Raw genomic sequence first — 27,795 nt, 5'->3', positions numbered from 1 at the left:
GAGAAGAGATTTGATACACTGGAGGGCAGAGTAGAAGGGTCAATAGCCTGAAGGTTCCTAAATGACTTTTGACAGGCCGGGGGGGGGGGGGGGGGGGTGACATTTATCAGATGATGGTCAGAGAGGGGAAGAGCTGAGATGCAGAAACTGGAGAGTGAGCAGTTGGAGAAGAAGATCAAGATAGTGGCCATTCTGGTGAGTGGGGGTAGTGGAGCACTGTTGAAGATTGAAAGAGGATGTTAAAGCGAGAAACTTAGATGCATAAGAGTCAGAGGGATCATTAGCATGAATGTTAAAATCCTCAAGAATGAGGGAAGGAAATGAAGGTTCATGAAAGAAAGAAAGCCAGAAGTCAAAGTTATTGAGAAAGGAAGAAGCGGACTTATCAGGGGTGTTGCATTGGTTCTGTTGGATTGTGGTGTTTTGTTTGTGAGGAAGATTTGCAGTGTTTGCTTCTCCTGCTTTGTGGTGAGACTTAAACTGAGTGGCTGAATGTCCAGGATCACTGCCTTTACTTCATTATTCTCTATCTCCACCTGCTGGTAGACGGATACAATCCACCAGTTTCTGGATCCATCTGCAACTAAAGGAAATAATTTTATCAGGAAAGACTTAATATTTCCATGCTGGGCAAGCCTATTCTCCTCCCCTCCCCAAACACACCCCCAGCACTAAAAAAAAAATTAAATTATTATTTTTAGCGCCTGAAAGGCGCGCACAGATGCCAATAATACCGCAGAATGCCTGAGTGCACCCCGCGGTATTGAATTTCCCGCACAGTAAGCACGCATTAGTGCTTACCACCACTTGGCAAAAAGTACCCCTTAGTGTTATAGAATGTTTATTCTTAGATATGCTTAGGGATCTTAGATATTTATTTTATAGAAAAAAAAACTTACAACTTTTTTGTTCTGATTACATTAGAACAAAGTTGAAATGCATAAATTTTTTATTATGAATATTTTTTGTTATTCATTATTTGGGTCATCTGTTATGGGTTAAGAATTTCCTCGCATATTGGAACAAGGAGAAATGAGACCGTAAGACACATGTTCCTGGAAGAATGCTACATTCCTCTCACGAAGGCCTTTTGTGTGGCTCTTCATTAAGGGAAATCAAATTAGTGGACACAGAGAATGTTTGTTTTTCTTTTGTAAGCCAAAGCCTCTGGAATTGCATCTGTAAAGAACTGAGGCAGTTGGCAAAATATTTAAATTATCAGAAAACATCGTAAAGCTTGTATTTTTTGTCAGGGCTTTTAACTAGGGTCTCAATCTGATGCAAAGTGATATGGCCTGAAAACGTATTAGGGTGCTGCTTTTATTATGTTATACTGTGGTGTTTTGTATTGACTAATACTTATGTACTTATGAAGCCCCTTTTTGGATAGGGACTCCATGTGGGAAATGGGACATTCAGGATGGGATGTTCACATACCTGATTATTTTACAAAAAGCTCTACTGAACATGGTGCCTTTTGTAAAGTAAGTACCGTATAAGGATGCCAGCAAATATGCATGTATTTGTTGGTACACCCTGCAGTAGCAGCAATTTGGAAAAATAGAAGTGGAAAAAGAGTGGCATCACTTTATTCTGCAGTTGCTGGTTGCTGACAGCTTGGTATACTGATATAAGACACAGTGGGATAACATATAGACCACTGTGAAGGTCGCTAGACTCCTGATACTGGCACATTTGTGACTGAAACATGATTTGTGTCGAGTCTGTTGGAGTGCAATAAAGTGTTTGTAGCACCTTTGGTGTGAACGTTTTTCTTTTGGTCACCTCCGTTGTGTTTTTCTCTTATATGTTAGGAAAGCAGTTTTTAATAGAGAGTAGCCTATTTTAATTTCCTTCCTGCTAGATGAGTCCATATTGGTGGGTTGTACTCCCCAACCAGCAGATGAAGGCAGAGAACACTAATTTTCAGTGACATCATTGTCAGTATATGGATTGGTATAGTGCTGGAATTTTCCAGTATTCCCTTCCTCTTGCAGAAGGTTGCAGTTTGTATTGGTGCAGCGATACTTGGGCCGGGCAGAAGGGTCTTATAGGATCCGTACTGAGGGGGGGGGGGGTAATATGTTGGGGGTGGGGTTCTTTAGAAGGTCCCCCATCTATTGGTGTGTCCAGTATCTGAGACTTGACCTCCATTGTTGCTCTCCACCCCCCACTTCATATTTGGAGTGGGCTCATTTTTGAAAAAAAAGAGTCAGCTTTATCGGTAATCCAGAAGCTTACAGGCCAGAGCTCCAGCACATGGCTTTGATGTTGGGTCTATGATTACAGCAGGGTGCATTGAGGCACCTTTGGGCAGATCCTGGTGAGAGAGTAATGTGTGCAGCTGCTATGGCCTGTAGTACATAAAAAAGTGAAGCAGGCACTGTGGCACTTGTGGGGAACAAAAGATTTTGTTGTCAGCCATCTCGTTCTGCTCTGCCTGTGAGGGAGAGGCAGCGCAGCAGCAAAGAGCAGCAGAATCCCTGATTCTGGATGGTAGCCTAGGTCCAGGTCAAGAGGCTGTACTGGTGGCCATGGCTAAGGCAATTTTATCTTCGGCAGGACACGTGGCAGTTTTAGATTGAAGCCATATATCTCTTGCATGGCAGACCTTATTAAGGATTTTGTCCTCTTTAGAAGGGAACAGTTCTTTGGTCCTGGGACAGCACCTTTTAGAGGAAATTACCTCCTGCCTCAATAAAGTTCTGGCCTCCCTGAATATACTGGGGTGGTTCAGAGGAAGTCAGGGAGTCACTTGTGGGAGGGTCTCTGGTGTTTCAAATGACCCAGGGAGGGAGTCCCTCTCCACTGCGCAGGAGGGGAGAGTACAGTCTGGGTCCAGAACTAGGGGACAACTTGCTTCTAGAGAAGAATGAGGGAGGTATGGTTCCCTTAGTCTTTTGCCAGAATAGGGGGAAATTTCCTTCCTTAAGATGGATGAGTTTTCCTTTACCTTGCATCCTCCCTCAAGATGACGGAGGAACCGGTGGTGATGGATAGGGATCTCATTTTGGATAGCTCAAAGAAGCCTGCTAGACCTTTTTTTTCCTCTATAAGACCCTCCGCAGGTCTTAGAGGAGTGGGAGTATCCAGAGAGGGTACTTAGAGGCACCAGGATCATGGGGGTGCCAAATCAGTTCCCTCAAGGAGGACCTGGATCAGCTTTTCTGGATCCCTAGAGTGGATGTGCTGGTGACAACAGTCACCGAGAAGATGATTCATATGGTGTGGTGATGAAAAACATACAGGATAAGGAGAGTCAAGATACTCCTCTAACAGGTTTTTGCTTCTTCGGCCATGGGGACTTAGGTTTCCATTTGTTGAGGTTATGTGGTTTGGGCCCTTCTGTTGTGGATTCAGCAAATGCCACAATCACCAGAGGCAGTCCAGTTAGAGTCAGGGGCAGCTTTTGTGGCTGATGCACTCTATGATCTGGCCAGTTTGAGACTAGGTCAGTGGTCTGTATAATGGTGGTGCATATGGCTCATTGGCTATGGAACTAGTTGGCGGACTCCACCTCAAGGCTTTGCATGCTTCCTTTCAGGGACTAGCTCCTTTTTGGAGAGGACCTGATGAATTTTGTTAAGATCTAAGAGAAGCACGGCTGCAAAAATTGCCTGAGGACCTCTTCAGATCTCTGCTTTGGCTTCTTAGAGTATCTCATGTTACAAGAACTGGGTCAGCTTCCAGTTAGGCCACCTTCGGGCCCATTGAACTGTACTTTGGGTCAGTTCAGGAACATCCAGCTCTGTTGGGAAACCTATAAACCCAGGGATGGTGGAGGCAGCTTGACCGTTGGAGGTACAAGTTCTCAGTGAGAATCAACTGGCCCATTCTGAGAGGCTACAACAAGTGGGAGGTTGTCTCAGCCAGCTGTTTTTGGGAATGAACTCGCATTACCTTGGATCAATGAATGTTCGAAGTGATGCAGCAAGGATATACCTTGGAGTTCAAAAAGCTCCTTTCAAATAATTTTATGGTTTCTCTTGTGGCTTTGTCACCAAAACAAAGGCAGTGGTCAAGACCTTGGCAAATCTCCTGCAGCTGGAAGTGGTCATGCTGGTCCTTGTGGTGGAACAAAGCTGGGGCTGTTCCATTTGTTTGTGGTTCCCAAGAAGAGGGGAATGTTCCATCCAATTGTCCAATTCACCTGGACCATTGGCGGTTCCTTCGGTTCTGTATCTTGTGCAGGCTTTTTGAGTTTTAGGCATTACCCTTTGGGCTGGTCATTGCACTTGGGACTTTCTTCCAGATATGATGGTTAAATAAAAACTAATGCCCCCATGATTCAATTATCACAGTTTATATTCTGCTACTAACCATTCTTGGATCAGTATGGATTACAAAACAATTTTATTAGGCCATCACTAGGAAGTTACAACATAAAATAATATCACTTTATCAAAATTGTTTAAAAAACACTCAATATTAAAATAACAACTATTTAATACAGATATTTTTGAAAATGCTAGGCTTTCAATAATGTACAAAATGTCAAATAACATGAAATCAATCTCAGTTCTATTGGGATCAAATTCCAACATTGGGCTGCACAATAAACAAAACCCATTGAATGAATAGATTTAGATTTTGCTCCCTTAAGCTTAGGTCCCCGAGGTCCATAAGGTAGACTTGTTAGTCAAGGGAATCAGATCTTCAGGGAGATCCTTTCCTATGCATCAGGACATCCAGGACATTATTCAGGCCCAATGGGACGTTCTTGACTCTTCTTTTCGCCCTGCTAGGGCCATGACTCGCCTCTACCCGGTTCCAGATGCGGACAGGTCCCTCTTGAAGGTTCCGGTGGTCACCAAGCGTAACGCTGTCCTGGTAGATGGTGGCACGGCCCTTCGGGACGTCCAGGATTGGCGACTGGATGCTCTCCTTAAGCAAAGCTTTGACGTTTCTTTGGCGGTGCAGGCTGCCATTTGTGGCTGTCTGGTGGCCAGGGCCTTCTTCTGCTAGGCGGAAAGAGTGCTGGATAGAACTTCAGATGATTTGTTGCCTATCGATGCTGAGGTAGCCAAGATTGCGATGGGTTCGGCATTTTTGGCGGATGCTTTGTATGATTTGCTGAAGGCTTTCTCCAAGGCTTTCGGGGTGGCAGCTCGCCGCTCCCTATGGTTGTGGGGTTGGTCGGCGGATGCGGCCTCCAAATCTAAATTGAGTAAGTTCCCTTTTAAGAGGTCTTTTTTGTTTGGCGAAGAGTTAGACAAGCTGGTGCGTAGTCTGGGCAGTACCTAGGTCCCCTGTCTCCCAGAAGATAAGCCTCGTTCATCTGGGTGGGGTTCTCTGTTTGACAAGGGGAGAGCGCCTGATATCCGTAGGTTTCGCTCCGGCCGGGGGACTCAAGCCCAGAGATCTAGGTTTTTCCAGCAGACCCAGTCCTTATGGGGGGTAGAAGGGGGTCGTGATTCCAGCTCCTCTTTCCAATCTGCTTCCCGTCCCCCCCAGTGAAGATATGCATCAAAGCGGGAGCGGTCCGGGACAATCTTTGGAGGCTTTTGGATCTCCAGGCAATTTGTCCAGTTCCTCCTTCAGAGTTAAGAATGGGGCGGTACTCAATTTACTTTGTGGTCCCGAAGAAGGGAGGGTTCCTTTTGGCCGATCTTAGACCTCAAAGCCGTCAATCAGGCCCTCCGGGTCAGCAGTTTTCGGATGGACGCTCTCCGGTTGGTGATTGTCGCCGTGAGGTCGGGAGAGTTCCTCACAGCGTTGGACTTGACAGAGGCTTATCTACACATCCAGATTGGGGATGCCCACCAGAGATTTCTGTGGTTTGCTCTTCTGGGTCAGCACTTTCAGTTTCGGGCGTTACCGTTTGGCCTGGCCACGGCTCCTCGCACGTTCACCAAAGTCGAGGTTGTGGTAGCAGCCGCGCTCAGGAAAGAGGGTGTCTTGATTCACCCTTATTTGGACGACTGGCTCATCCGGGGGAAGTCGTATCAGGAGAGTTTGCAGGTCACGGATCGGGCGGTGCAGTTTTTACAGTCCCTCGGCTGGGTGGTCAACGCATCTAAGAGCCTTCTGGTGCCCTCGCAGTCCATGGAGTACTTTGGGGTCTCCTTCGACACTGCGCGGTGTCGGATCTTTCTTCCTCAGAGCAGGGTCCTCAAGTTGCAGTCTCAGATCCAGGGACTACTTCGCAAGCATGTCCCCTGTGCTCAGGACTATCTACAGGTTCTGGACTCCATGAGAGCGACGGTAGTACCGTGGGCCAGGGCACATATGAGACCTCTCTAAGTTTCTCTTCTGTCCCAATGGTCTCCTCAGACGGACTCTCTTCTGGTGAGGTTGCAGTTGCAGGAGCACGGCAGTCTCCGGTGGTGGCTGCAGACAGGCAACCTCACCAAGGGGATGCCGTTGGATTTCCCCCAGTGGATAGTAGTCACGACGGATGCCAGCCTCAAGCCCACTGCTTGGGGAAGTTTGCTCAGGGCCTCCCTGTCGATCAATTTGTTGGAGACCAGGGCGATACGCCTGGCTCTGGAGGAGTTTCGCCCCATGTTTGTGGGAGGTGCGGTTCGAGTCTTGTCAGACAACGCAACAGCAGTGGCTCATGTCAACTGACGGGGGGAACGAGAAGTTATCCTTTGCAGCTGGAGGTGGCAAAGCGTCACCTGTACGCCATTTCAGCCTCTCATGTGGCGGGAGTGGAGAATGTCCAGGCGGATTTTCTCAGTCATCACACCCTCGATCCGGGAGAATGGTCTCTGAGTCCGTTGGTGTTTCGTCTGATCGTGGCCCAGTGGGGGGCCCCTCTGATGGATCTCTTCACCTCCGGCCTCAATGCAAAGGTACTCCACTTTTTCAGTCGACAACGAAACCCAAAAGCAGAGGGGATAGATGCTGTCCTGCAGCACTGGCCTCACGGTCTTCTCTATGCGTTTCCGCCGTGGCCTCTCTTGGGGTGGCTGCTTCAGGAGATCGAGGTGCACAGGGGACCAGTGATTCTTGTCTCTCTGGATTGGCCTCATAGCCCTTGGTGTGCAGATCTCCAGCATCTTCTGTCCGCGCCTCCTCTTTACCTCCTGGTCCACAGTGACGACCTAGTTCAGGGCCCCATTCCTCATCCAGACCCGGCTCGATTCTGTCTTACGGCCTGGCTCTTGAACGGGCCCGCTTGAGAAAAAGGGGTCACTCTCTTCTTCTGTGATTGCTACCATGTTGCGGTCTACGTCTCTGACTTAGGTACGGACTTGGCGGATTTTTGAGGCTTGGTGTGCAGACTGTAGTATTTCTCTGCTCCGGGCCTCCTTAGCGGAGATGTTAGATTTTCTACAGCTTGGGTTTGAGAAAGATCTGTCTCTCTCTTCTCTTACGGTTCAGATTGCAGCGCTGTCCTGCTTCTGAGGTTGGGTGCTCGATAAGTCGCTGGCGAGCCATTCTGATGTGTTGCGTTTCTTGAAAGGTGTCGTCGTTCTTTGTCTACCGGCTAGGGCAGCCTTCCCGACTTGGGATCTGAATTTGGTGCTGTCCGCACTGAAGGGACCCCGTTTCAAACTGTTATCTTCTTGTTCCCTTAAGGATCTCTCTCTCAAGACGGTGTTTTTGGTGGCCATTGCTTCAGTGAGGAGAGACTTGGAACTGCAAGCCCTTTCCTGCAGGACTCCTTTTTTGGAATTTTCCAAGGAACGCGTGGTTTTGCGTCCGGTTCCTTCCTTTCTGCCTAAGGTGGTCTCATGCTTTCTCTGTCCCAGTCGGTCATCCTTTCAGTCCTGGGTTCTGCCTCAGTTTCGGAGGCTCAGTGTAAGTTGTGTTCTTTGGACATTAAGAGAGTTCTTAAGTTCTGTCTTAAAGCTACGGAAGACTTCAGACACACGGATCGCTTGTTTGTGCTCCTTGGGGGTTCGCATAGGGGCTTGGCGGCTTCTAAGCCCACTATTTCTAGGTGGATTAAGGAGATGATATCTTCTGCCTACCTCCTTGCCGGGGTCAAGGAGGGGATCAAGGCCCACTCCACTAGGGGACAAGCGGCTTCGTGGGTGGAGCGGTTTTTGGTGTCGCCCGCAGACATTTGTAAGGCGGCTACCTGGGCTTCTCCCACATTTCTTTTCTAAGTATTACAGACTGGACGTCCAGTGTCATCAGGAGGCGATGCTTACAGCGGGTTTGCTGGGGTCCCTGCCTTACGTGTACTGCTTTGTTTACATCCCATCACTCCATCCTGGGCCAGTCCGGAGGGATGCTAAGGAAGGAGAAATTAGACCTTACCTGCTAATTTGCTTTCCTTTAATGCCTCCGGACTGGCCCAGGTCCCTCCTGCATGCTTTGCAGAGTAGTGGATTGTTTATAGTTCCAGGTAGAGGCTCATGGTTCTTAGCCTGGCTATGTGTTCTAGGACAGAGCTGCTTGGTGCGTTTATGGTTTTATAATACAACAAAGACAAAAAATAAAATGGAGACAAATGGTTTTGGCCTCCCTCTGTGGAGTGTTCTTTGCTGCCAGACCCCTTCTCCGGAGGAGTTGGGTGTGAGCAGATGGGATGCGGCTTTGTCGTGTTGTATCAAGCACGTTCTTTGGAGTGCTTTAGTGGCTGCTTAGATTCCAGAGAGCACAGAAGTTGGTTCTTTCTCTCTCTTCCTGCTTTGTTAGTCAATTACTGAGTCTAGGGTCACATGGCCAGGGCTTTTATTGGCTCTCCAGAGTCAGATGTTCTCAGTCTCCACCTGCTCAAAGGAGTGCACAACCCATCAGTCCAATCCTGGGCCGGGCCGGAGGGACTAAAGGAAAGCAAATTAGCAGGTAAGGTCTAATTTCTCCTTTTTTTGCTGGTACAGTGTTGAGGAATATATACAGCCTTCATCAGACTTGCATTCTTATCAGTTGTTTCTTCCACAGAATCGAAAGAATGATGAAGCCTCCTATGAGAAGATGTTAAAGTTACGAAGGGAGTTCAGCAGAGCTATAACCATTTTAGAGATGATTAAGAGAAGAGAAAAGACAAAACGGGAGTTGTTGCATTTAACATTGGAAGTTGTGGAGAAAAGGTAAAGTTCCTTAGATGTAATGAAAATAAAACCCTAGAAATTTATTTTTTTTAATTTTATTTATAAGTCGCACAGATCAAATTACTGTTTCAGTCAGCATATAATATTTGAAATCCATTAAATATATTAATACATAATTCTAAAAAGGACCCATAGGGTCCACCCCATGTAGATCAAAACCAATAATCAACCCACTCTAATGCACATGCAAATTACTATGTGACAGTACTAGGTAACTTCTTTAGAATATCAGGAAGAGTAGGAAGAGTGAAATGACCCAGGGGTGAGAGGGAGAATGGTAGTGAGTGGAGGTAAAAATGTTTGAAGAGCCAATTGTCAGCAAGATGCCATATGAATGAATTGGTTGGTAGAATGCTGGTAATACCCAGTGTACCTGAATGTAACTGTCCTTGAGCTACTACTGCAAAAAGATGTGAGCAAAAAAACCAAACAAATAAATAAGTAAGTGGGCCAGACCAACCATCAATAAACAAGAGAGCCAAGTAAACTTCCTTGGGCTTCTGACTTATGGTCATTAGTAAAAAGATGTACTGTTAATACAGTTTTTATGTTCTCTGTTAATGATTTTATGTGCCTTTATATTTATTTCTGTTAAAGGGGGGGGGGGAGGGTTGTGTGTGTATATTTGTATATATGTATTTTTTTTCTCATCAATTTTTTATTGGTTCTCTGGACTTTTGTCTTTCACCTTTGCTGGTTGCTGTTCTATCGTTTTACAGTGTTAGCCTGTCAATTTCTTAGCTCTTGTTTTTTCTTCATTTAGCCTTAATATTATATATTCCTTTATTTCCTTAAGGTGGTAGTATTTATTTGAAAAGCAGTTTTCAAAGCTGTGTAAACTAGCTTTGTGAAAATAGCATGCCCTCAGTACCACTAAAAGTACTTAATATGGTTTTCCACAACGTATATACTTTTCAGTTCCATTTACAAGAATTGTTCTTGGTGGCATATTTTGGATGGTGTTAGAAAATAAAGTAGATAGCTTGTATTTTTAGTTCAACATGAGTTATTTTCCTTATGGTTTATTCAATATTTTATATATTGTCTACCATACAGTGTGTCTAAGCAGTTGGCAAAAATTTAAAATAAAAACAATAAAAAGAGAGAAGAGGAACTCCATAATAAAAGAATAGGAAAGTACATATAAAAAAGGTTAGAAAACCCATCAAAAATAGTCAACAATTCAGTACTCCATACTAGTGCTGCCCAATTCGGCCAAAATGTTTTCAGTTCAGTTCACTCATATGAATCGATTTTTCAGTTTGATTCATTTCAATTTGATTTAGTCCTTTAAGGCCACTATCAATAAATAGAAAATAAATTCATTTTTTCTATCTTCATTGTCTGGTCTTTTAATTTTTGTAATCATGGGTCTGGTTTCCACTTTCCTCTGTCTTCTCTTAACTCTTTTGCCATTTATCATTTCTTCTCTGTCTATATTCATCTTTCAACTGTTCTGTATGTCCCTGCCCCTATCTTCCTGCCATGCTGAGCATCTCCCCCCACTGTATCTTTTTTCTTGCCCTATGCAGCAACATCCCTCTGTGTCCCTATCCCCCCAATGTCCAGCATCACACTCTGTGTCCCCATACCAACTCATGTTCAGCTTCTCCCCTTATTCCTCCTTCCCTCCTGTCCCAATTCCCTCTTGTCATTTCTCTTCAAGGACCAACATCTTCCTTCCTTCTCGGTTGTCCTCCCCTCCCCCTTCCATCCAGCCTCTGCCTCCTCTCCGTCCTTCCTTCCATTCATGGCCTGCCCTCCTTCTCTGTCCTCTTTCCATCCAACCTTTGCCCTCCTTCTCTGCCCTCTCTCTCTCCCCCCACCTCTTCTACCCATCCACCGGTCCCATCTCTGTAACCACCAAGCCAATGTCTGCCCTCCTTCTCTATCGTCTTTCCATCCAGCTTTTGCTTTCTCTCTCCCCCCCACCTCTTCTATCCAGCCACCGTCCCAACTCTGTAACCCCTAATCCAGCATCTGTCCTCCTTTTCTGTCCCCTTTCCATCCATTATTTTCATCTCTCTCCCTACCTCTTCTATGCAGCTACCTCTATAACCCCTAATCCAGCGTCTGCTCTCCTTTACTGTCCCCTTTCCATCTATCATTTTCCTTCCCCCACCACCTTTTCTTTGCATCCACAGTCTAATCTCTATAACCCCCAATCCAGCATCTGCCCTCCATTTCTGTCCCCTTTCCATCTTGCCTTTGCCTCTCTTTCCCCACTTTTTCTATGCAGCCACTGTCCAATCTCTGTAACCCCCAATCCAGCATCTGCCCTTCTGTTTTCGATCTAGCCTTTGCCCTCCCCCCCACCTCTTCCATCCAGCTACTGTCCTGTCTTTGTAACCCCCAATCAGCATCTGCCTCCTCTCTGTGCCCCCTCCTACCCTGACACTTCTGCTGCTGCTGTTCACTAGAGCAGCAGTGGCGTCAAAAAGAAAATAAACTCATCACGAGGCTGGGCTCTCCATTGGCGCAGCTGCTGGTCCCAAGCCACTGATGTCACTTCCTGCTCCGGAGCAGAGCATGCAGCCTGTGCCAATAGAGAGACCTACCCTGTGGTGAGATTATCTTCTTTTGTTGCCGCTGCTGCTGAGGGAAGCAGCAGCGGTTGCTTGGGTGACAGCAGGAGGGAGGTGGGAAAGTCCCGAGTCAGGAATCCTGATTTTTTTTACCGCTGAAACAAATCGAATCTGCCTACTCCCCTATAGGCAGACCTCTAAACAACATAAGGAAAAGCTTGTTGTTGTTGTTGGTTTTTTTTTAATTTCAACTATTTTTATTGATGAATTATCAAAAATACAAAAAGTACACCACCAGATAATACATTGAAACACATATTTTAGTAAACTATTTTAGTAAACTACCATGGTTAAGCCAAAAGTGAACTAGAACTCATTAATTTTCTTCTCCAAATAGGCAAACCTTCCTCCCCAAACCCCCCCCCCCCTCCCCCGAGAGTTCCAGCGTGTGTAGCAGGGGGAACACTTCATTCAAAAGCAGGCAGAAAAAAACCGACTGCCAACACTAAGAGAATATTTATTTCAAAGACTATTCAGAATCAAACTTCTTGCTGTCTGTGGAAGAGATTGAATATATTTATTTATTTAGTTGTTGCATTTGTATCCCACATTATCCCACCTCTTTGCAGGCTCAATGTGTTTTATAATACATTATGAATAGTGGATACAAGAGAGTAGACATTTGGTATTACAGAGGGTTTTGGGTTACATGATAATGATGAAGCATATTAGTAAAAACAAGAAAACATTATAAGACAGTTATATATGCACCCCATACTGCCAAAAACGACTTCTTTCGCTTTGGAGAGCCGTGAGCTACCCTCTGTTCCAACAGCAACAATGCATGTAAACGATTCCTCCATGCCCAAAAAGACGGTACTGCTTCACCTATCCATACCTCCAATATGATTCGTTAACCCAAAACTGCCGCGTTCCTTATGAAAAGAACGGCATCGCAGTTAGTGACACAAAAATTTTCATATTTATCTAAAAGCAAGCCCGCAGGTGTAATCGGCAAAGAGCAGCCCAAGAGCCCTCCCACATACTGTAAAATAGCTTCCCAAAATAATTTGACCTTTGAGCATTCCCAAAAAGCACGGAAAAAAGAATTAGGGCCTTGCCTACACTTCAGGCAGACCGGTGTTCCAACCCCACCAATCTTAAACATCTGCTCCTGTGTTAAATAAGCCCTGTGTAATACCTGGTATTGACATTCTCTCAATTCAGCACTTATAGAAATGTCAGGAATACGTTTAATTAGTGTCTTGAAATCCGACAGAGAAATAAGCACACCTAAATCCTGACTCCATTTCTCCAAAACAGCCATCCGAGGTCTAGCAACTAACAGCCGCTGTAGCTCCTTATAAAGAGAAGAAACAGACAGGCCGCCTTCCCCGAACTTCCCAAAAAATTCCTCTAAATGGTGGTCTAAACAAAAAACCAATGTCCTTTTATCTAAAGACTTGTGGTAATGGTGTAGTTGGTGGTATGCCATCAGATCTCTTGGCTCCACCCCTCCTTTAGCCTGCAACTGTGCCCAACTTAGCAACTGACCGTCATCGCCCAACACATGTTGTAGAAGAGTCATCCCTTGCACAACCCATTGCCCAAAACTGGCATTATCCTGCCCTGGTGGAAATTGTAAATTACCTCGAATAGGGATCTGATCTGAAATTTCCGGATTTCCCCCCAACAAGAGAACCAAATATTGCCCAATCTCCCGCAATGGCCTAAGAATTACACTTTGACGCAACCCCTTCGTCAGCGTCTTCAAAGAACCTTGCATTAATGCCATGGTGAATAAAATGCAGTTTCATAATCTATTAGGGTGAAGTCCTGCTCACCTAAAAAACATTCTCCAAGATGATGCAGCAAGCAGGCTTGATTGTACACACATAAATTAGGCAGCCCCATACCCCCGTATTTCCATGAACCTATTAAATATTTAAAGGCCATTTTTGGCTTCTTACCTGCCCAACAGAATTTAGAAAAAAACTTCCACAATAAGTTCAAATCTCGCTTCAACAACCGGAGAGGCAATAGCTGGGAAGTATAGAGCCAACTGGGAAACAAAACCATATTAAATAACTGTATTCTACCATGCACCGACAATGGAAGATACATCCACCGTGACAAACACTCTCTAGTCAAGTCCAGTTAAACCGTTATGTGTAATGTGGTCTTATAACATAATCTAATCCCCAGATAGACAAATGAAATAGATTCCCAGGGCATATGAAACGACCCTACCCAATCTCTTCGCACTGATTCAGTAGTAGGAGGAGCTAAAGACTTTTCAAGATTTAGTTTAAAGCCAGAAAAATCACCATATTCCACAAAACTATCCATAAGTTCTTCTAAAGGTCTCTGAGGCTCAGTAATGTGTACTAATATATCATCTGCAAAAGTAGATACTTTGAATTCTTGTATCCCTACCTTAACCCCTTTAATCTCAGGATTACCCAGGATTTCTCTAATCAAAGGGTCCAAAGAAAGTACAAATAGTAATCGAGATAAGGGGCAACCCTGCCTCGTGCCCCTACTAATCCCAAAGGATGACGAGAAAACACCATTTATCCAGATCACTGCCTGAGGTGAGGCATACAAAGTCTGGACTGCCTTAAAAAAAAAACATCCCACACCATAGTGACGCAAAGTAGCAAATAAAAACTTCCAATCTACATGATCAAAAGCTTTTTCCACGTCAAAACTAACTAACAGGGATGGCACCTGGGAACGCTCTACTTGCTCCAGCGAAATAAGAATTTTCCTCAAATTCCTCGTAATTGTACGTCCTCGGACAAAGCCAACTTGTGGCTCGGCTATCACAGAAGGTAACACCTGAGCCAATCTATTCGCCAAAATCTTAGCAAACAACTTAGCCTCTACATTCAACAGTGAAATAGGCCTATACGAGGAAGGCTGTGTAGGATCCTTCCCTGGCTTCAGCAACAATATGATCTGGGCTACTTGTAGGGAGCTGGGTATATACCCATCCGTAATAAACTACGTAAACAGAGATTATAACATGGGGACAATGGATGGTGATAGAAGTTTGTAAAATTCAACTCTAAAACCGTCGGGGCCTGATGCCTTACGTAAGGTACTTTGCTGAATAGCCAAAGATACCTCCTCTTCAGTTAGAGACGCATCAAGTTTATCCTTATCTTCTTCCAAAAACTGTGGTAGATCCAAGCTATTTAGAAATGTTTCTCCTTCCAAATCCTCCCCTGCCGGGCGAGTGTACAAACATTTATAATACCTCAGGAAAACCTCTGCAATCTCTGAATCTTTTCTCATCAAAACCCCATCTCCACGATCTATCTGAGATATACTAGGAGAACCTCTAGGTGTGTTAACCAAATTTGCCAAAAGCTTCCCCGATTTATTACCATGACAATATAGCTGAAATTTGTAATATTGTATCGACTTTATCGCCCGAGCATGGAGCAACTCACCCAAAGAAGACTGCAAAGCCAACAATGAGCTACGCTGATGCACAGAAGGAGACTTCCCATATTGAATACACTCCTTAATCAGTTTATTTATTGCATTTGTATCCCGCATTTTCCCACCTTTTTGCGGGTTCAGTGTGGCTTACAATACGTTATGAAAGCTGGAAATACAGTTTGTTACAACTCAGTTATGGATTACATTGTGAGGAGTTGCCTTTCTAGCTGTAAAATCTCCTGATCTCTCGCCTTCCTCTTGAAAGAAGTATATGCTAACATTTCTCCTCGCAGCACTTCCTTAGCTGCCTCTCAAAAAAGTACTGGGGTGTGTACATGCGCGGCATTATTATTCTGATAATCATCCCACTTAATGCAGAAGATATTCTCGAAATTCAGCATCCCAATACAAATGCACTGGAAAATGCCAGCGATATGCCTTATCCCCCAATGGCCCAAAAGTAAATGAGCACCACACCAAAGCATGGTCAGAAACGCTATAGGGACCAATCCCTGCCTCTAAAACTGAAGAAAAAAAACGAAGACGAGACCAGCCAGTAGTCAATGCGAGACTGAGACCCTTGAGCCCTTGACAGATGCGTATAGTCTCTATCCATGGGATGTAATATTCGCCAAATATCCAAAAGATGTAAAGTAGAGCAAAGCAACGGAATACCCCTATTTGGGTTCCCAACATCTCGTGCAGAATTGGGAGATCTATCCAAGGTTGGGTCATGTACTAAATTAAAATCCCCTCCCATAAGGACCGGGATATCAGCCATCCCCAAAATCCTATGTGTAAGTGTTTGGATAAATTTATGATCATACACATTAGGGCCATAAACATTACACAAGAGCAGCTCTCTGTTGCAAATAGCGACTTTGACAATGAGGAATCTACCCTTAGGGTCCTTCCAAGTTTGCAATATTTGAATAGCCAACCCTTTCCGGAATAAGATCAACTCCTCCCTGCTAATGTTCATAGTTAGTTGCTCAAAATATGAAAGAGTTTGGAGAAACACTTTGGCCCAGTCTGTTGCATCAAAGATGCACACTAACAGTACACCCTATAATATTCCCGACAATTGACATTAATTTATATTCAGACCCACAGTGACTGAACTTCTATGTTGATACTCCCAGTTAATTGGTCAGAAATGGAAGAACTTGGGAAAACATTTTGGCCCGGCCTGCTGCTTCAAAGGATTGCTTACAGGCACCTCCTGCAGTATTCCATCAAACTGTCAGTGACTCACAATTAGGTCCACAGCCTCCAAACTGTTCCATACTAATAGTCATGGTTGACTGCTCATGGGCGGTAGAGTTTGAAGAAACGCTTTGGCCCAGTCTGCTGCATCAAAAATTTGCTGTTTCCCTTCTGTCAACACCTTGATATGTGCTGGGTACAATAGGGCAAACTGAATATGCCCCCACATATCCGAGCATAAGCTTTCCTCAAAAAAAAGACTCTAGATGAAAACACAGCACTGGTTTATTTTCAAACGTGAGTGTCCCTTTGCTCCGAATAGCACTTTAAAATTTCAGTTTTATGTACAAAGATCAGGAGTTTAAAGATAACAACTCGAGGGCTCGCCTCTGTAGGCCTCCGTGGGCCTAATTGATGTGCTCTTTCAATACAGAACGCTCCTGCTTCAGATTGTAACTGCAGACTTGAAACCAACCAGGATTCCAAAAATCCCCGAAGCTCTGACTCATCAATCTTTTCGGGTAGACCTACCAAACGCAGGTTCCCCCTTCGCGACCTATTTTCAAAGTCGTCCAGTTTGTCTTCCAAGGTACGCACCCTATTATACAGCTCTTCATTACCTGTAGAAAGTTGCTACACCCTGTCCTCCAGGTCCGATAAGCATTGGCAATACGCAGTAAATTCTCCCTTTAAGGATTCTAGCCGACCATCAACAATATCGAGCTTATCGGTGATACACTGCAAACACTTATCCAACGAAGCATCAATAGCCTGCTTAACTTCCGTCACAATCTCTGCTACCCAGGCGGAGCTGATCGAACAGTGCCCCGAGTCTCCATCCTCCGTCATCTTGCTCTCACTCTGGCGTGGCTTCTTTTTGTCTCGATGCAGCGTTCGTAGTGCCATCCTCTCCAACTGACAAAAATTATTCACAAAACACAGATACAGGTAGCAATCCTTCGCTAGCCAGGTACCAATATACCCTCTAAAAATAACTTCTTTGAGGTTTGGGCCCAGGAGCGCGCTCCATCAACGCCTGCGTACTAGCACGGCATCACGTGACCTCAGGAAAAGCTTGTTTAATCGAGCACCTTTTAAGTTCTGTTTTAAATTTAGCAAATGTAGGTTAATCTCTCAGATCTTTAGATAGTGAGTTCCATAACTGGGGCCCAAGAAAAGAGAAAGCAGAGTGGTGTGAGCTCTCAAGTCGAGCTTGTGTAGGTGATGGTAGAGCGAGGAGAAATTCTTATGAGGATCGTAAATGGTGGGTTGATTTGTGTGTCCAAATCTGTAATGCAAGATAGGAAGGCGTATTGGAGTATAGAATTTTATGTATTAATGTTTAGTTTATTAAAAATTTGATATACTGCTCTTCACATTCACATCAGAGCGGTGTACAAGAATCAGATAAAACCAGTAGGGAAGGAACTACAAAATACAAAGGAAAGAGAGAAGAAGGAGAACCCCCCCCCCCCCCCCCCCCCCACCACCCCCAGACAAACCAAGGAGTAAGATTACATTCATTAGAATAAATAAAATTAAAATTAAGTAGACTGCAGTTCTAGTCCAGGACCTGCAGAGAGAGTAACAAAAGGAAAAGCTAATTTGAACAGGTGGGCTTTCAACAAAAACTTAAAACGGCAAAAGGACTGTTCAGAACGAAGTGCTAATGGGAGGGCATTCCAAAGAGAAGGGACCTTGTAAAAGAAAGCAGAATGATGAGTAGTTTCCAAACGAGACAGATAGACTGGGGGGATAAAAAAACGGAAGATGGAGAGAGAGCAGAGAGAGAGAGCGAGAGGGAGTGTAAGAGGAGATGAGGTCAGTGAAGTAAAGGGGGGAGCCAGAACGTAGGGCCTTAAATGCTAGAGTGAGGAGCTTAAATTGAATATGGAAGAAGATGGGAAGCCAGTGATGGTGTGCAAGAAGGGGGGAAACACAATTTGATCTGTGGGCATGGCAGAGCAAATGGACAGCAGGGTTTTGAACTATTTGAAGATGGAAAGTAGACTTGCTAGAGTTATGTTACAATATTCTAGTCGGGAGATAACTAGTGAAGATAGGAGAGTGGCACAAGAGGAAGCTATGGCCTTGTCCTCCCTGAGTGCCCCTTTTGCTTGTTAGATCACGAAAGAGCAAAAGGGGCACTCAGGGAAGACAAGGCCATCGCAGAGAAACTGAATGAATTCTTTGCTTTGGTGTTCACGGAAGAAGATGTAAGAGATCTGCCTGTACCAGAAATGGTTTTCAACGGTGATAATGCGGAGGAACTGGAAGAAATCTTGGTGAACCTGGAAGATGTGCTGAGCCAAATTGACAAATTAAAGAGTAGTAAGGGTACTCAAAGAACTCAAGCATGAAATTGCTGATCTGCTGTTAGTAATATATAACCTGTCGTTAAAATCGTATAATGCCTGAAGGTTGTAGGGTGGCCATTGTGATGCCGATTTTTAAAAAGGGTTCCAGGGGTGATCCTCAGTGCCAGGCAAAATAGTGGAAACTGTTATAAATAATACAGTTATGGAACATGTAGACAAACATGGTTTTCATGGGTCAGAGTCAGCATGGGTTCAGCTGAGGGAAGTCTTGCCTCACCAGTTTGCTTCATTTCTTTGAAGGCATGAATAAACGTGGATAAAGGTGAGCCAGTTGATGTAGTGTATCAGGATTTTCAGAAAGCTTTTGATAAAGTTCCTCATGAGAGTCTCCTGAGAAAATTAAAGAGTCATGAGATAGGAGTCTGTGTTCTGGTGTGGATTAGGAATTGGTTATTGGACAGAATACAGAAGTTAGGGTTAATGGTTATTTCTTTCAGTGGAGGAGAGTGAACAGTGGAGTGCCGCAGGGATCAGTACTGGGACCGGTGCTATTTAGCATATTTATAAATGATAATGGAATTTGGAACGACAAATAAGGTAATTAAATTTGCAGGTGACACAGTAACTATTCAAGGTTGTTAAAACACGTGCAGACTGTGAAATATTGCAGGAAGACCTTAGGAAATTAGAAGACTGGGCATCCAAATGGCAGATGAAATTTAATGTGGACAAATGCAAGTTGATGCACGTTGGAAAGAATAATCCGAATCATAGTTACCTGATGCTAGGGTCCACCTTGGGGGTCAACACTCAAGAATAAGATCTAGGTGTCATCGTAGATAATACGCTGAAATCTTCTGCTCAGTGTGTGGCGGCGGCCAAAAAAGCAAACAGGATGCTAGGAATTATTAGGAAAGAGATGGTGAATAGGACCGAAAATATTATAATGCCTCTGTGTCACTCATTCCATGCTTTGACTGCACCTTGAGTATTGCGTTCAGTTCTGGTTGTATCTTTAAAAAGATATAGTGGAATTAGAAAAGGTTCAAAGAAGAGCGGCCAAAATGATAAAGGGGATGGAACTCCTCTCATATGAGGAAGGGCTAAAAATGTTAGGACTCTTCAGCTTGGAAAAGAGCCGGATGAGGGGAGATATGATTGAGGTCTACAAAATCCTGAGTGGTGTAAAACGAGGAGAAGCAAGTACATTTTTTACTCATTCAAAAGTACAAAGACAAGGGAACACTCAAGGAAGTTAACATGGAAATACTTTAAAAACAAATAGGAGGAAATATTTTTTCACTGAATGAATAATTGAGCTCTGGAACGTTTTGCAGGAAGATGTAACAGCGGTTAGCGTATCTGGGTTGTAAAAGGGTTTGGACAAGTTCCTGGAGGAAAAGTCCATAGTCTGCTTTTGAGACAGACATGGGGAAGCGATTGCTTGCCCTGAGGTTTGTAGCATAGAATGTTGCCATGATTTGGGTTTCTGCCAGGTACTTGTGACCTGGCTTGGCCACTGTTGGAAACAGGATACTGGGCTAGATGGACCATTGGTTTGACTCAGTATGGCTACTCTTGTGTTCCTAAGCTACAAATAGACCGAATATGATGAAGAAAAAAAACCAGAATTTTATAGTAGAAGAGGTATGAGATGTAAAAGACAGTTGAGTCAAAAACAACTCCAAGATGCTTGAGTGCCAACCAGTTCAAGAGGAGCACCAGGTAGTGGGAAATAGTAGCAAATGTGGTATTACCTGTGATCCAGAGTGCTACAGACTTGGCTGAATTCAGAACAAGAAAATTGGTATTGAGCCATGTCAGAATGGCAGTCAGGACTGAAGGGTTGAGAGATCAGGGTTAGAAGGAGCATGGTGGGAGACCAAGAGGATATTATCAGCATAAATATAGAATTTAACGGAAAATAGATTGGGTAGTTAAAGGAGCTAAGGAAATATTGAATAGTGTTGGGGAGAGCAAAGAACCCTGAGGAACACCATAACAAAGAGGGAACGAATGGGAACATGTACCTGGTAAGGAGACAAAAAAGGAATGATTTTCAAGAAATAAGGTGAAACATTCAAGAACAGTACCAGCAGAAGAAAGCTGGGACAAAAGAAGGGGATGACTAACAAGGTCAAAGACGGCACTAAGATCAAGAATAGTTATTAAACCTTGTAAGTATCTTGAATTTGCACCAAAAACCCACTGGTAGCCAATGATGTTGAATATGTAATAGAGTAACATGATCAAATTTATGTGCAGAAAACAGATTCAGAAGTCCATTGTAAGTGTATACTTGTAGTAAGTTTGACAGGAAAAGTATGTGTACTTTATGGACTTTGCCCCAAAGTAGACAGTCTGAAAATTGCTGCATCTGTTTTTGTCTTGGAATAAAAGGCATATGTGTATCATTATTGCCACTTTCTTGTCCACTCTTTACTGTATGCTGTATTCATTCATTATGTTTATCACAACAGAGTTCTGATTTAATTTCATAAAGGTGAGAGAAGCTACCAAAACTATACATGCTAATACCACCTTAGCAACACAGAGATTTTAATTGTTTACGTTTGAACTTTAAGAGCCTAAAATATTTCTTAATTTATTTTGTAAATTTGTTCTAAAGACTGTAATACTTGAAATATTTTAAAATGAGGAATTTGGGTTGTTTATAGCTAACTGTATTATGCTTGTGATTCTTATCTTTTAAATATCCTAATTTAAATCACTTTTTATACATTTTATTTGCTACATAGTAAAAACAGGTTGATAGCAGGCATACAACTAATTGTAACTAAAATCATTAGATAAGTTAGAAAAAAATATTAGAGCCTGACAGTGTCTAATTCTACAGCTGAATGGCATGTATTCTAGGTATCATTTGGGTGATTTTGGAGGTGAAATCCTTAATGAAGTGAAGGTCCAGAGACCAGAAAAAGAAGTATACTCTGCTCCAGCATCTCTTCATAATGGAAACCACCACAAAATCCCAGAATGTAAAGTTAAGGTAAGAGACCTCACTTTTTGAAATGCATCTTCATATAACAGAACTTTGTCCTATATTTCAACAATTCAGCAGGCTGAATATGAAGCTGGTTTATATTGCCTTTGTTTATAAGACAGATCTGGCTAGTTAGGTTTGTTTCCTAGGATTAAGAGTTGGCTAATGTTAGACTTCAAGATAAATGCTGTAAGTAAGGCCATCTGTACATCTATATACCTGCTAACCTGAAAAATTTGCACTTATCCATAAGGAATCGTACTTGTTACCAGAAAATAATTAAAACCAATTCAAGCATATTGAAGTCACAACTATGTGATGAGCAGTGTGTATTGAAATGTCTTACCTTTCAGTCAGATCAATATTGAAATTTGCAGCTGAATTCAGTGTAGAGAATCCTGAAAGATGTAAAGTTAAGAAATGTATGGATTAGCTTGATTTGTTTACTGATGGTCAACAAAGACAAATGTGGTTTAGACAGTTAGAATTCTAAGAGAGCCTGAGCTTTAGCTTTCTACCTGGAGTGAACTAGAGCCTTTAGAAAGTCCATCCAGGTTTTTTGTTTGTTTGGCTGTTTTTTGTGTGTGTGTGTGTGTGTGTGTGTTTTGATACCAAGACGCCTGGTACTGCCATTGGTAAAAGCTCACCATTTAATTGGATAGCAGATTGCATCTTTTTTGCTTATGTTGAGAGCACTTGTTACTTGTAAGCAAGTATCTTTGCTATATTTGTAGAGGTATGAGAAACTGAGTTGCTTGGATAGTAGAATCTACAGCTTCAGGAGACGTAGACCTGGTAATGGGTGAAGAAACCATTATCTCTGTTAAATCCTTTTGTTGATGTTTTTAAAGTGTTTGATTCTTTTAATATCTTAAGACAGTGTAACTGAGGCTATATAATCTGTGTTGCCTGAGGCAGATAAGGTAACATAATAAGTGACAGCAGATAAAGATCTAAACGGTCCATCCAGTCTGCCCAGCATTCTCATTCATTCTCAGTTCTACATTGAATCAACAATGAACATGATATTATAGTTGATCATAGTCGGTCTTTGTTGTTTCAGGGACATAGACCGTAGAAGTCCGCCTAGCTCTATCCTTCTGTTCCAATTACAGGAGTTGCCGTCAAAGCCTATTCAAATCCATCTTGTCATTTGCGGGGGACAGACCATAAAAGTCCGCCTGGCACTGTCCTCATGTTCCAAATTATTGAAGTTTCTGTTGAAGCTCTGTACAGCCCATCCTTAGCCGGATTGCTATGTGTGGGATTCAGACCGTACAAGCCAGCCCAGCACCGGCCTTAGTTGATATAGATAGAGTTGCCATCTAAACACCACTTGCCATACAAATACATAAGCAAACCTTTAAATTTTGTTTTTTTATACCATTCATTTTCTAATTTGTGATCCCCTGTGTTCATCCCACATCACCTTGAATTCTGCCACAGTTCTCTTCTCCACCACCTCCCTCAGGATGGCATTCCAGGCATCAACCACCCTCTCTGACATTAGTCCTAAGTCTACCACCCCGCAAACTCAAATCACATCCTCTAGTTTATTTTCCCTTCTCTGGAAAATATTTGTTTCTATATTGATAACCTTTCAAGTATTAAATGTCTATATCATATTTCCCCTGTTCCTCCTCTCCTCTAGGGTATAGATATTCAGGTCTTTCAGTCTCCTCATATGTCTTTTGGCACAATTCCCATATCATTTTTGTCGCCTTCCTCTGCACTTCTTCAAGTCTTCTTACATCTTTAGCAAGATACAGCCTCCAAAACTGAACACAGTACTCTCTGTACAGCCTAGCATCCTTCTGACTACAGCCACCGCCTTGTCACACTGATTTGTCATCTTCAGATTCTCAGATACTATCATCCCAAGGTCCCTCTCCCTGTCTATGTTTGTCAGCCTCTCACCGCCTAACACATACGTCTCCCTTGGTCTTCTACTTCGTAAGTGCATCACTCTGAACTTGAGTTTTAATTGCCAAACATAGACCATTCTTCTAGCTTTTGCAGATCCTTTTTCATGTTTTCCACTCCCTCCAGGGTGTCCACTCTGTTACAAATCTTGGTATCGTCCGCAAAAAGGAAAACCTTACCCTTTAACCCTTCGGCAATGTTGCCCACAAATATATTGAACAGAATCAGCCCCAGCACCGATCCTTGAGGCACTCCACTACTCACCTTTCCTTCCTCTGAGTGAATTCCATTAACCACCACCCTCTGGCATCTGTCTGTCAACAAGTTCCTAATCCAGTTCACGACTTTGGGTCCTAAGTTCAGCCTGTCAAGTTTATTCAAGAGCCTCCTTTGAGGAACTGTGTCAGAGGCTTTTCTTGAAATATAAGTAGATTATATCTAGCGCACGTCCTCGATCCAATTCTCTGGTCACCCAGTCAAAGAATTCAATCAGATTCGTTTGACATGATTTACCTTTGATAAAACCATATCGTCTCGGATCCTGTAGTCTATTGGATTCCTTATTCACTATCCTTTCAGCATCGCTTCCATTTTCCAATAACCAAAGTGAGACTTACCATCCTGTAGTTTCCAGCTTCTTCTCTGTCACCACTTTTGTGAAGAGGGACCACATCCGCTCTTCTCCAGTCTCATGGATCATTCCCCGTCTCCAAGGATTTATTAAACAAATCTTTAAGAGGACCCACCAGAACCTCTCTGAGCTCCCTCAGTATCCTGGGATGGATCCCATCCGGTCCCATATCTTTGTCCACCTTTAAATTTCCAAGTTGTTCATAAACACTTTCTTCCATGAATGGTTCTATATCCACTCCATTCTCATATGTACCTTTGCCAGTCAATCGTGGTCCTTCTCCAGGATTTTCTTCTGTGAACACAGAACAGAAGTATTTGTTTAGCACGTTTGATTTTTCCTCATCGTTATCCACATAGCAGTTCATAGCATCTTTCAGTCTCACAATTCCATTTTTAGTCTTCCTTCTTTCACTAATATACCTGGAAAAATCCTTGTCACTCCTCCTTGCATTTCTAGGCATTTGTTTTTCCGCTCGTGTTTTCGCCAGATGTAGCTTCTTTCAGTTTCATCTGGTATTCCTCTCTGTGTTTCTTTTTTGTATTCCATGAATGCCAACTCTTTAGTCGTTGTTTTCTCAGCCACTTGGAGAGCCATATTGGTTTACTGTTTCTCTTGCTTTTGTTTACTCTCCTTGCATAAAGGTTGGTAGCCATATTATAGCTCCTTTCAGCCTGGACCACTGCCTTTCTGCTTTTCATATATCCTCCCAGCCCGTCTCCTGGAATTCCCGCATTTTACTAAAGTCAGCATGTTTGAAATCCAGGACTTTTAATGGCTGCCCTCCCCTTTAGCTGTTATATCAAACCAAATGTAGCTGTTATATCAAACCAAACTTTTGATGATCACTGCTGCCCAGACAGTAGTTTTGAACCTGAATATGAAGAAGATGATTTAGAAAAGGATTTTATTTTAACTAGAAAGTATTAAATTTAAATCATGTATTAAAAATAAGATGTGATAGTTTGGGAAAAGAATAATTGAAAATGTGACTGCTTAGTGCAAAATTGAGATAAGAATCAGAGATTTGATAATACGTTGAAAATGATTGTTCAGGCACTGGAAACTGGTCAAACACTTGCTTTTCAAGATTTATCTTACAAGGAAAAGAAACTATAGAGAAATCAGAGAGGCTGGTGTCATATCAAACATTTGAACACTGCAGACATGGGGTTGAGATGTTGCAATTAGTTGTATCAGAAGAAAATCAAAGATAAATTCCAGAAATGTATCATGATAAGAGGTCACTTTAGTGCAGAAACTGCATTAAAGAGCATAAGAAAACTATATTATTGAGCTGACATGAAAAGAGATATCTAAAACTGGATTTACAATTGTAAAAGGTGGTAGGTATTCTGCCAAAAAGATAGTCCCATATAGAAAAAACTGTTGGCAGTACTTTAACATAATGAGACATAAGAAGTTCTTGCTATAGAATATAAAATTTTAGAAAAAGATACAAAAGGTTTCGAGAGTGTGCATTATCTTATCTGTTTACAAGAGCTACAGTCATAGTTCCCAGCAAAAATCAAATGGCAAAGACAACAGCTAAACTCGTATGATGCCCTGGTGAAAATTTACTCTGGCAAGGAAATCTGCCATCATTAAAGAAATGTGTTTGTGGTATGGAATCAAGAAAACGATACGAGCTTTTAAATTCTATGGTGCCCCAAATATTGAGAACCGTTAACCTTGGTCAGAGTGCTTGCAGGAACTGAATCAGATTTATAACAGTTCAGTACATAATTCCACTGATTACATGCCAGCCTTTATGTTTTTAGGCAGAGACTCTGTTACCTCATAAAATTTTATTACCTGAAGATAGAGTAAAAGAGGAAAATTTGAACAGTTTAGATGATTGGGTTCATACACAAGAAGAAAAGTTGAGAGACTTGGAGGCGCAAAATACAAGATGTGTGGAAAACCAAATTGTACAAGATAATAGAAATTGTGGGTGATCAAAAAGGCTGGCGATATGAGAGTACTTCGTGATTTGTTAAAATTGTATAAGTGGGGTGATAGAGAAACTGAAACACAAGAGAATCAGAAGGTGTTGGAACAAATAAGGCTTGTAACCTCTAAATCAAAAACTGAACACAAAAAATGAAAACCATAAATGTTTGTAGTATGTAATATATAATGATGTTAGAATTTAGAATACTAGTAATATACATGAATACTAGTATGTAATACTAAGCTGAAATGCTTTAGTACATGGAATGAAGGTGAGCTTAAAGGAGTGAGAATGTCTCTGAGAATAAACAAAGGGAAATACTTATTTGAGTGAATGTATATTGTGGACTAAATAACGGTACTGTATGTTGCTAAGTACAGTTATAGAAAGCTTAAGAAGCTGACTGAGTTGAATTGAGATTCCACCTTTAGTTAAGGTATTAAAGAAAGGGGGGGGAGAGAGGTAATAGGAAAAATGTTAGTAAACATTTTTTAAAAAGCCTGCTTGAATATAACCCATGAGTTGTTATCTATTTTTTTTAAATACATAAACTACCTGGTCAGGCCAGTTGTGAGGGGGAACATGGTGTAGGGAAGTAACTGGTCTCCAGGCCACTCCCTGGTTAAGGCTGGTGCTGAGTTGCAGTTTGGCATTAGTGGGAGGCTATTTTTAGGCCTTCTACCATGGTAATATGGAAACTAGGGGTCTCTGGTTCTCTCCAGGGCTATCTGGGGTGAGAGAAGCTCAAGCACCCGTTGGGTGCACCAATTACATGTTCCTGGCACAATCAACACAGTAGGAAAACCCAGGTATGTGACCTGTCTCAGATCAGGAACATCTCTAGTCACGCGTGAGTTTTTGTGCATATGCACAGAGACTCCACAGTAGCCCCCCCCCCCCAAACCCCCCAGGGCCTCAATTTTTGAGGTTACCCGGCATGCCTACCGCCAGAGCTTGCATTTGGAACCGGGCTGGAAAAAATGCTACTGGACCAGGATGGAGGACAGAAGGGACTAGAGATATGAGGGAATTTAGATCAAGGGGATTTGAATTGAATTTATTTTAATGGAAATGTAGGTTTGGCTGCAGAGGTTTGAAAAATGTAATTAAAAAATGGTTGTCAAGACCTTGGAGGGGGGTTTCTAAGAGGGAGGAATATGCGGTTCGGTGTTGTGAAAAGAATTTTAAATTTAGTGGTGTTTATTTCTGTTGGCTTTTAATTTAAAAAAAAATCTGTGAGGAACACATGCCACATTTGGGTGGTCAAATTAATAAGTTTATGTTAGTGAGAGGTGACATCGAGGGGAACGTGGATGAAAGTGGATAGACACCTACTTTGCTTTATAAAATAATAGTCTAACTGGGTCAGTATATGCCTAACAGATAACATAGTAACATAGTAGATGATGGCAGAAAAAGACCTGCACGGTCCATCCAGTCTGCCCAACAAGATAACTCATATGTGCTACTTTTTGTGCATACCGTACCTTGATTTGTATCTGTCTTTTTCAGGGCACAGACCGTATAAGTCTGCCCAGCACTAACCCCGCCTCCCAACCACCAGCCCCGCCTCTGCCATCCAATCTCCGCTAAGCTCCTGAGGATCCCTTCCTTCCGAACAGGATTCCTTAATGTTTATCCCATGCATGTTTGAATTCCGTTACCGTTTTCATCTCCACCACCTCCCGCGGGAGGGCATTCCAAGCATCCACCACTCTCTCCGTGAAAAAATACTTCCTGACATTTTTCTTGAGTCTGCCCCCCTTCAATCTC

General features: G+C 42.9%; 1 protein-coding gene across 1 annotated transcript in view; it reads left to right on the top strand.

Moving 5' to 3' along the window:
• Nucleotides 1-27,795, top strand: part of EPC2 (enhancer of polycomb homolog 2) — a 177,115-nt gene that overhangs the window by 92,627 nt on the left and 56,693 nt on the right. The window contains exons 5-6 of the mRNA XM_030209088.1: nucleotides 8,842-8,990; nucleotides 21,388-21,520. Coding sequence (XP_030064948.1) covers nucleotides 8,842-8,990; nucleotides 21,388-21,520 — 282 coding nt within the window. The remainder of the gene's footprint in view (nucleotides 1-8,841; nucleotides 8,991-21,387; nucleotides 21,521-27,795) is intronic.

This window comes from Microcaecilia unicolor, chromosome 7 (assembly GCF_901765095.1).
Source record: "Microcaecilia unicolor chromosome 7, aMicUni1.1, whole genome shotgun sequence".
Classification (NCBI taxonomy): Eukaryota; Metazoa; Chordata; class Amphibia; order Gymnophiona; family Siphonopidae; genus Microcaecilia; species Microcaecilia unicolor.
The sequence above is the reverse complement of the archived record's forward strand: the minus strand, read 5'-3'. Positions and strand labels throughout refer to the sequence as shown.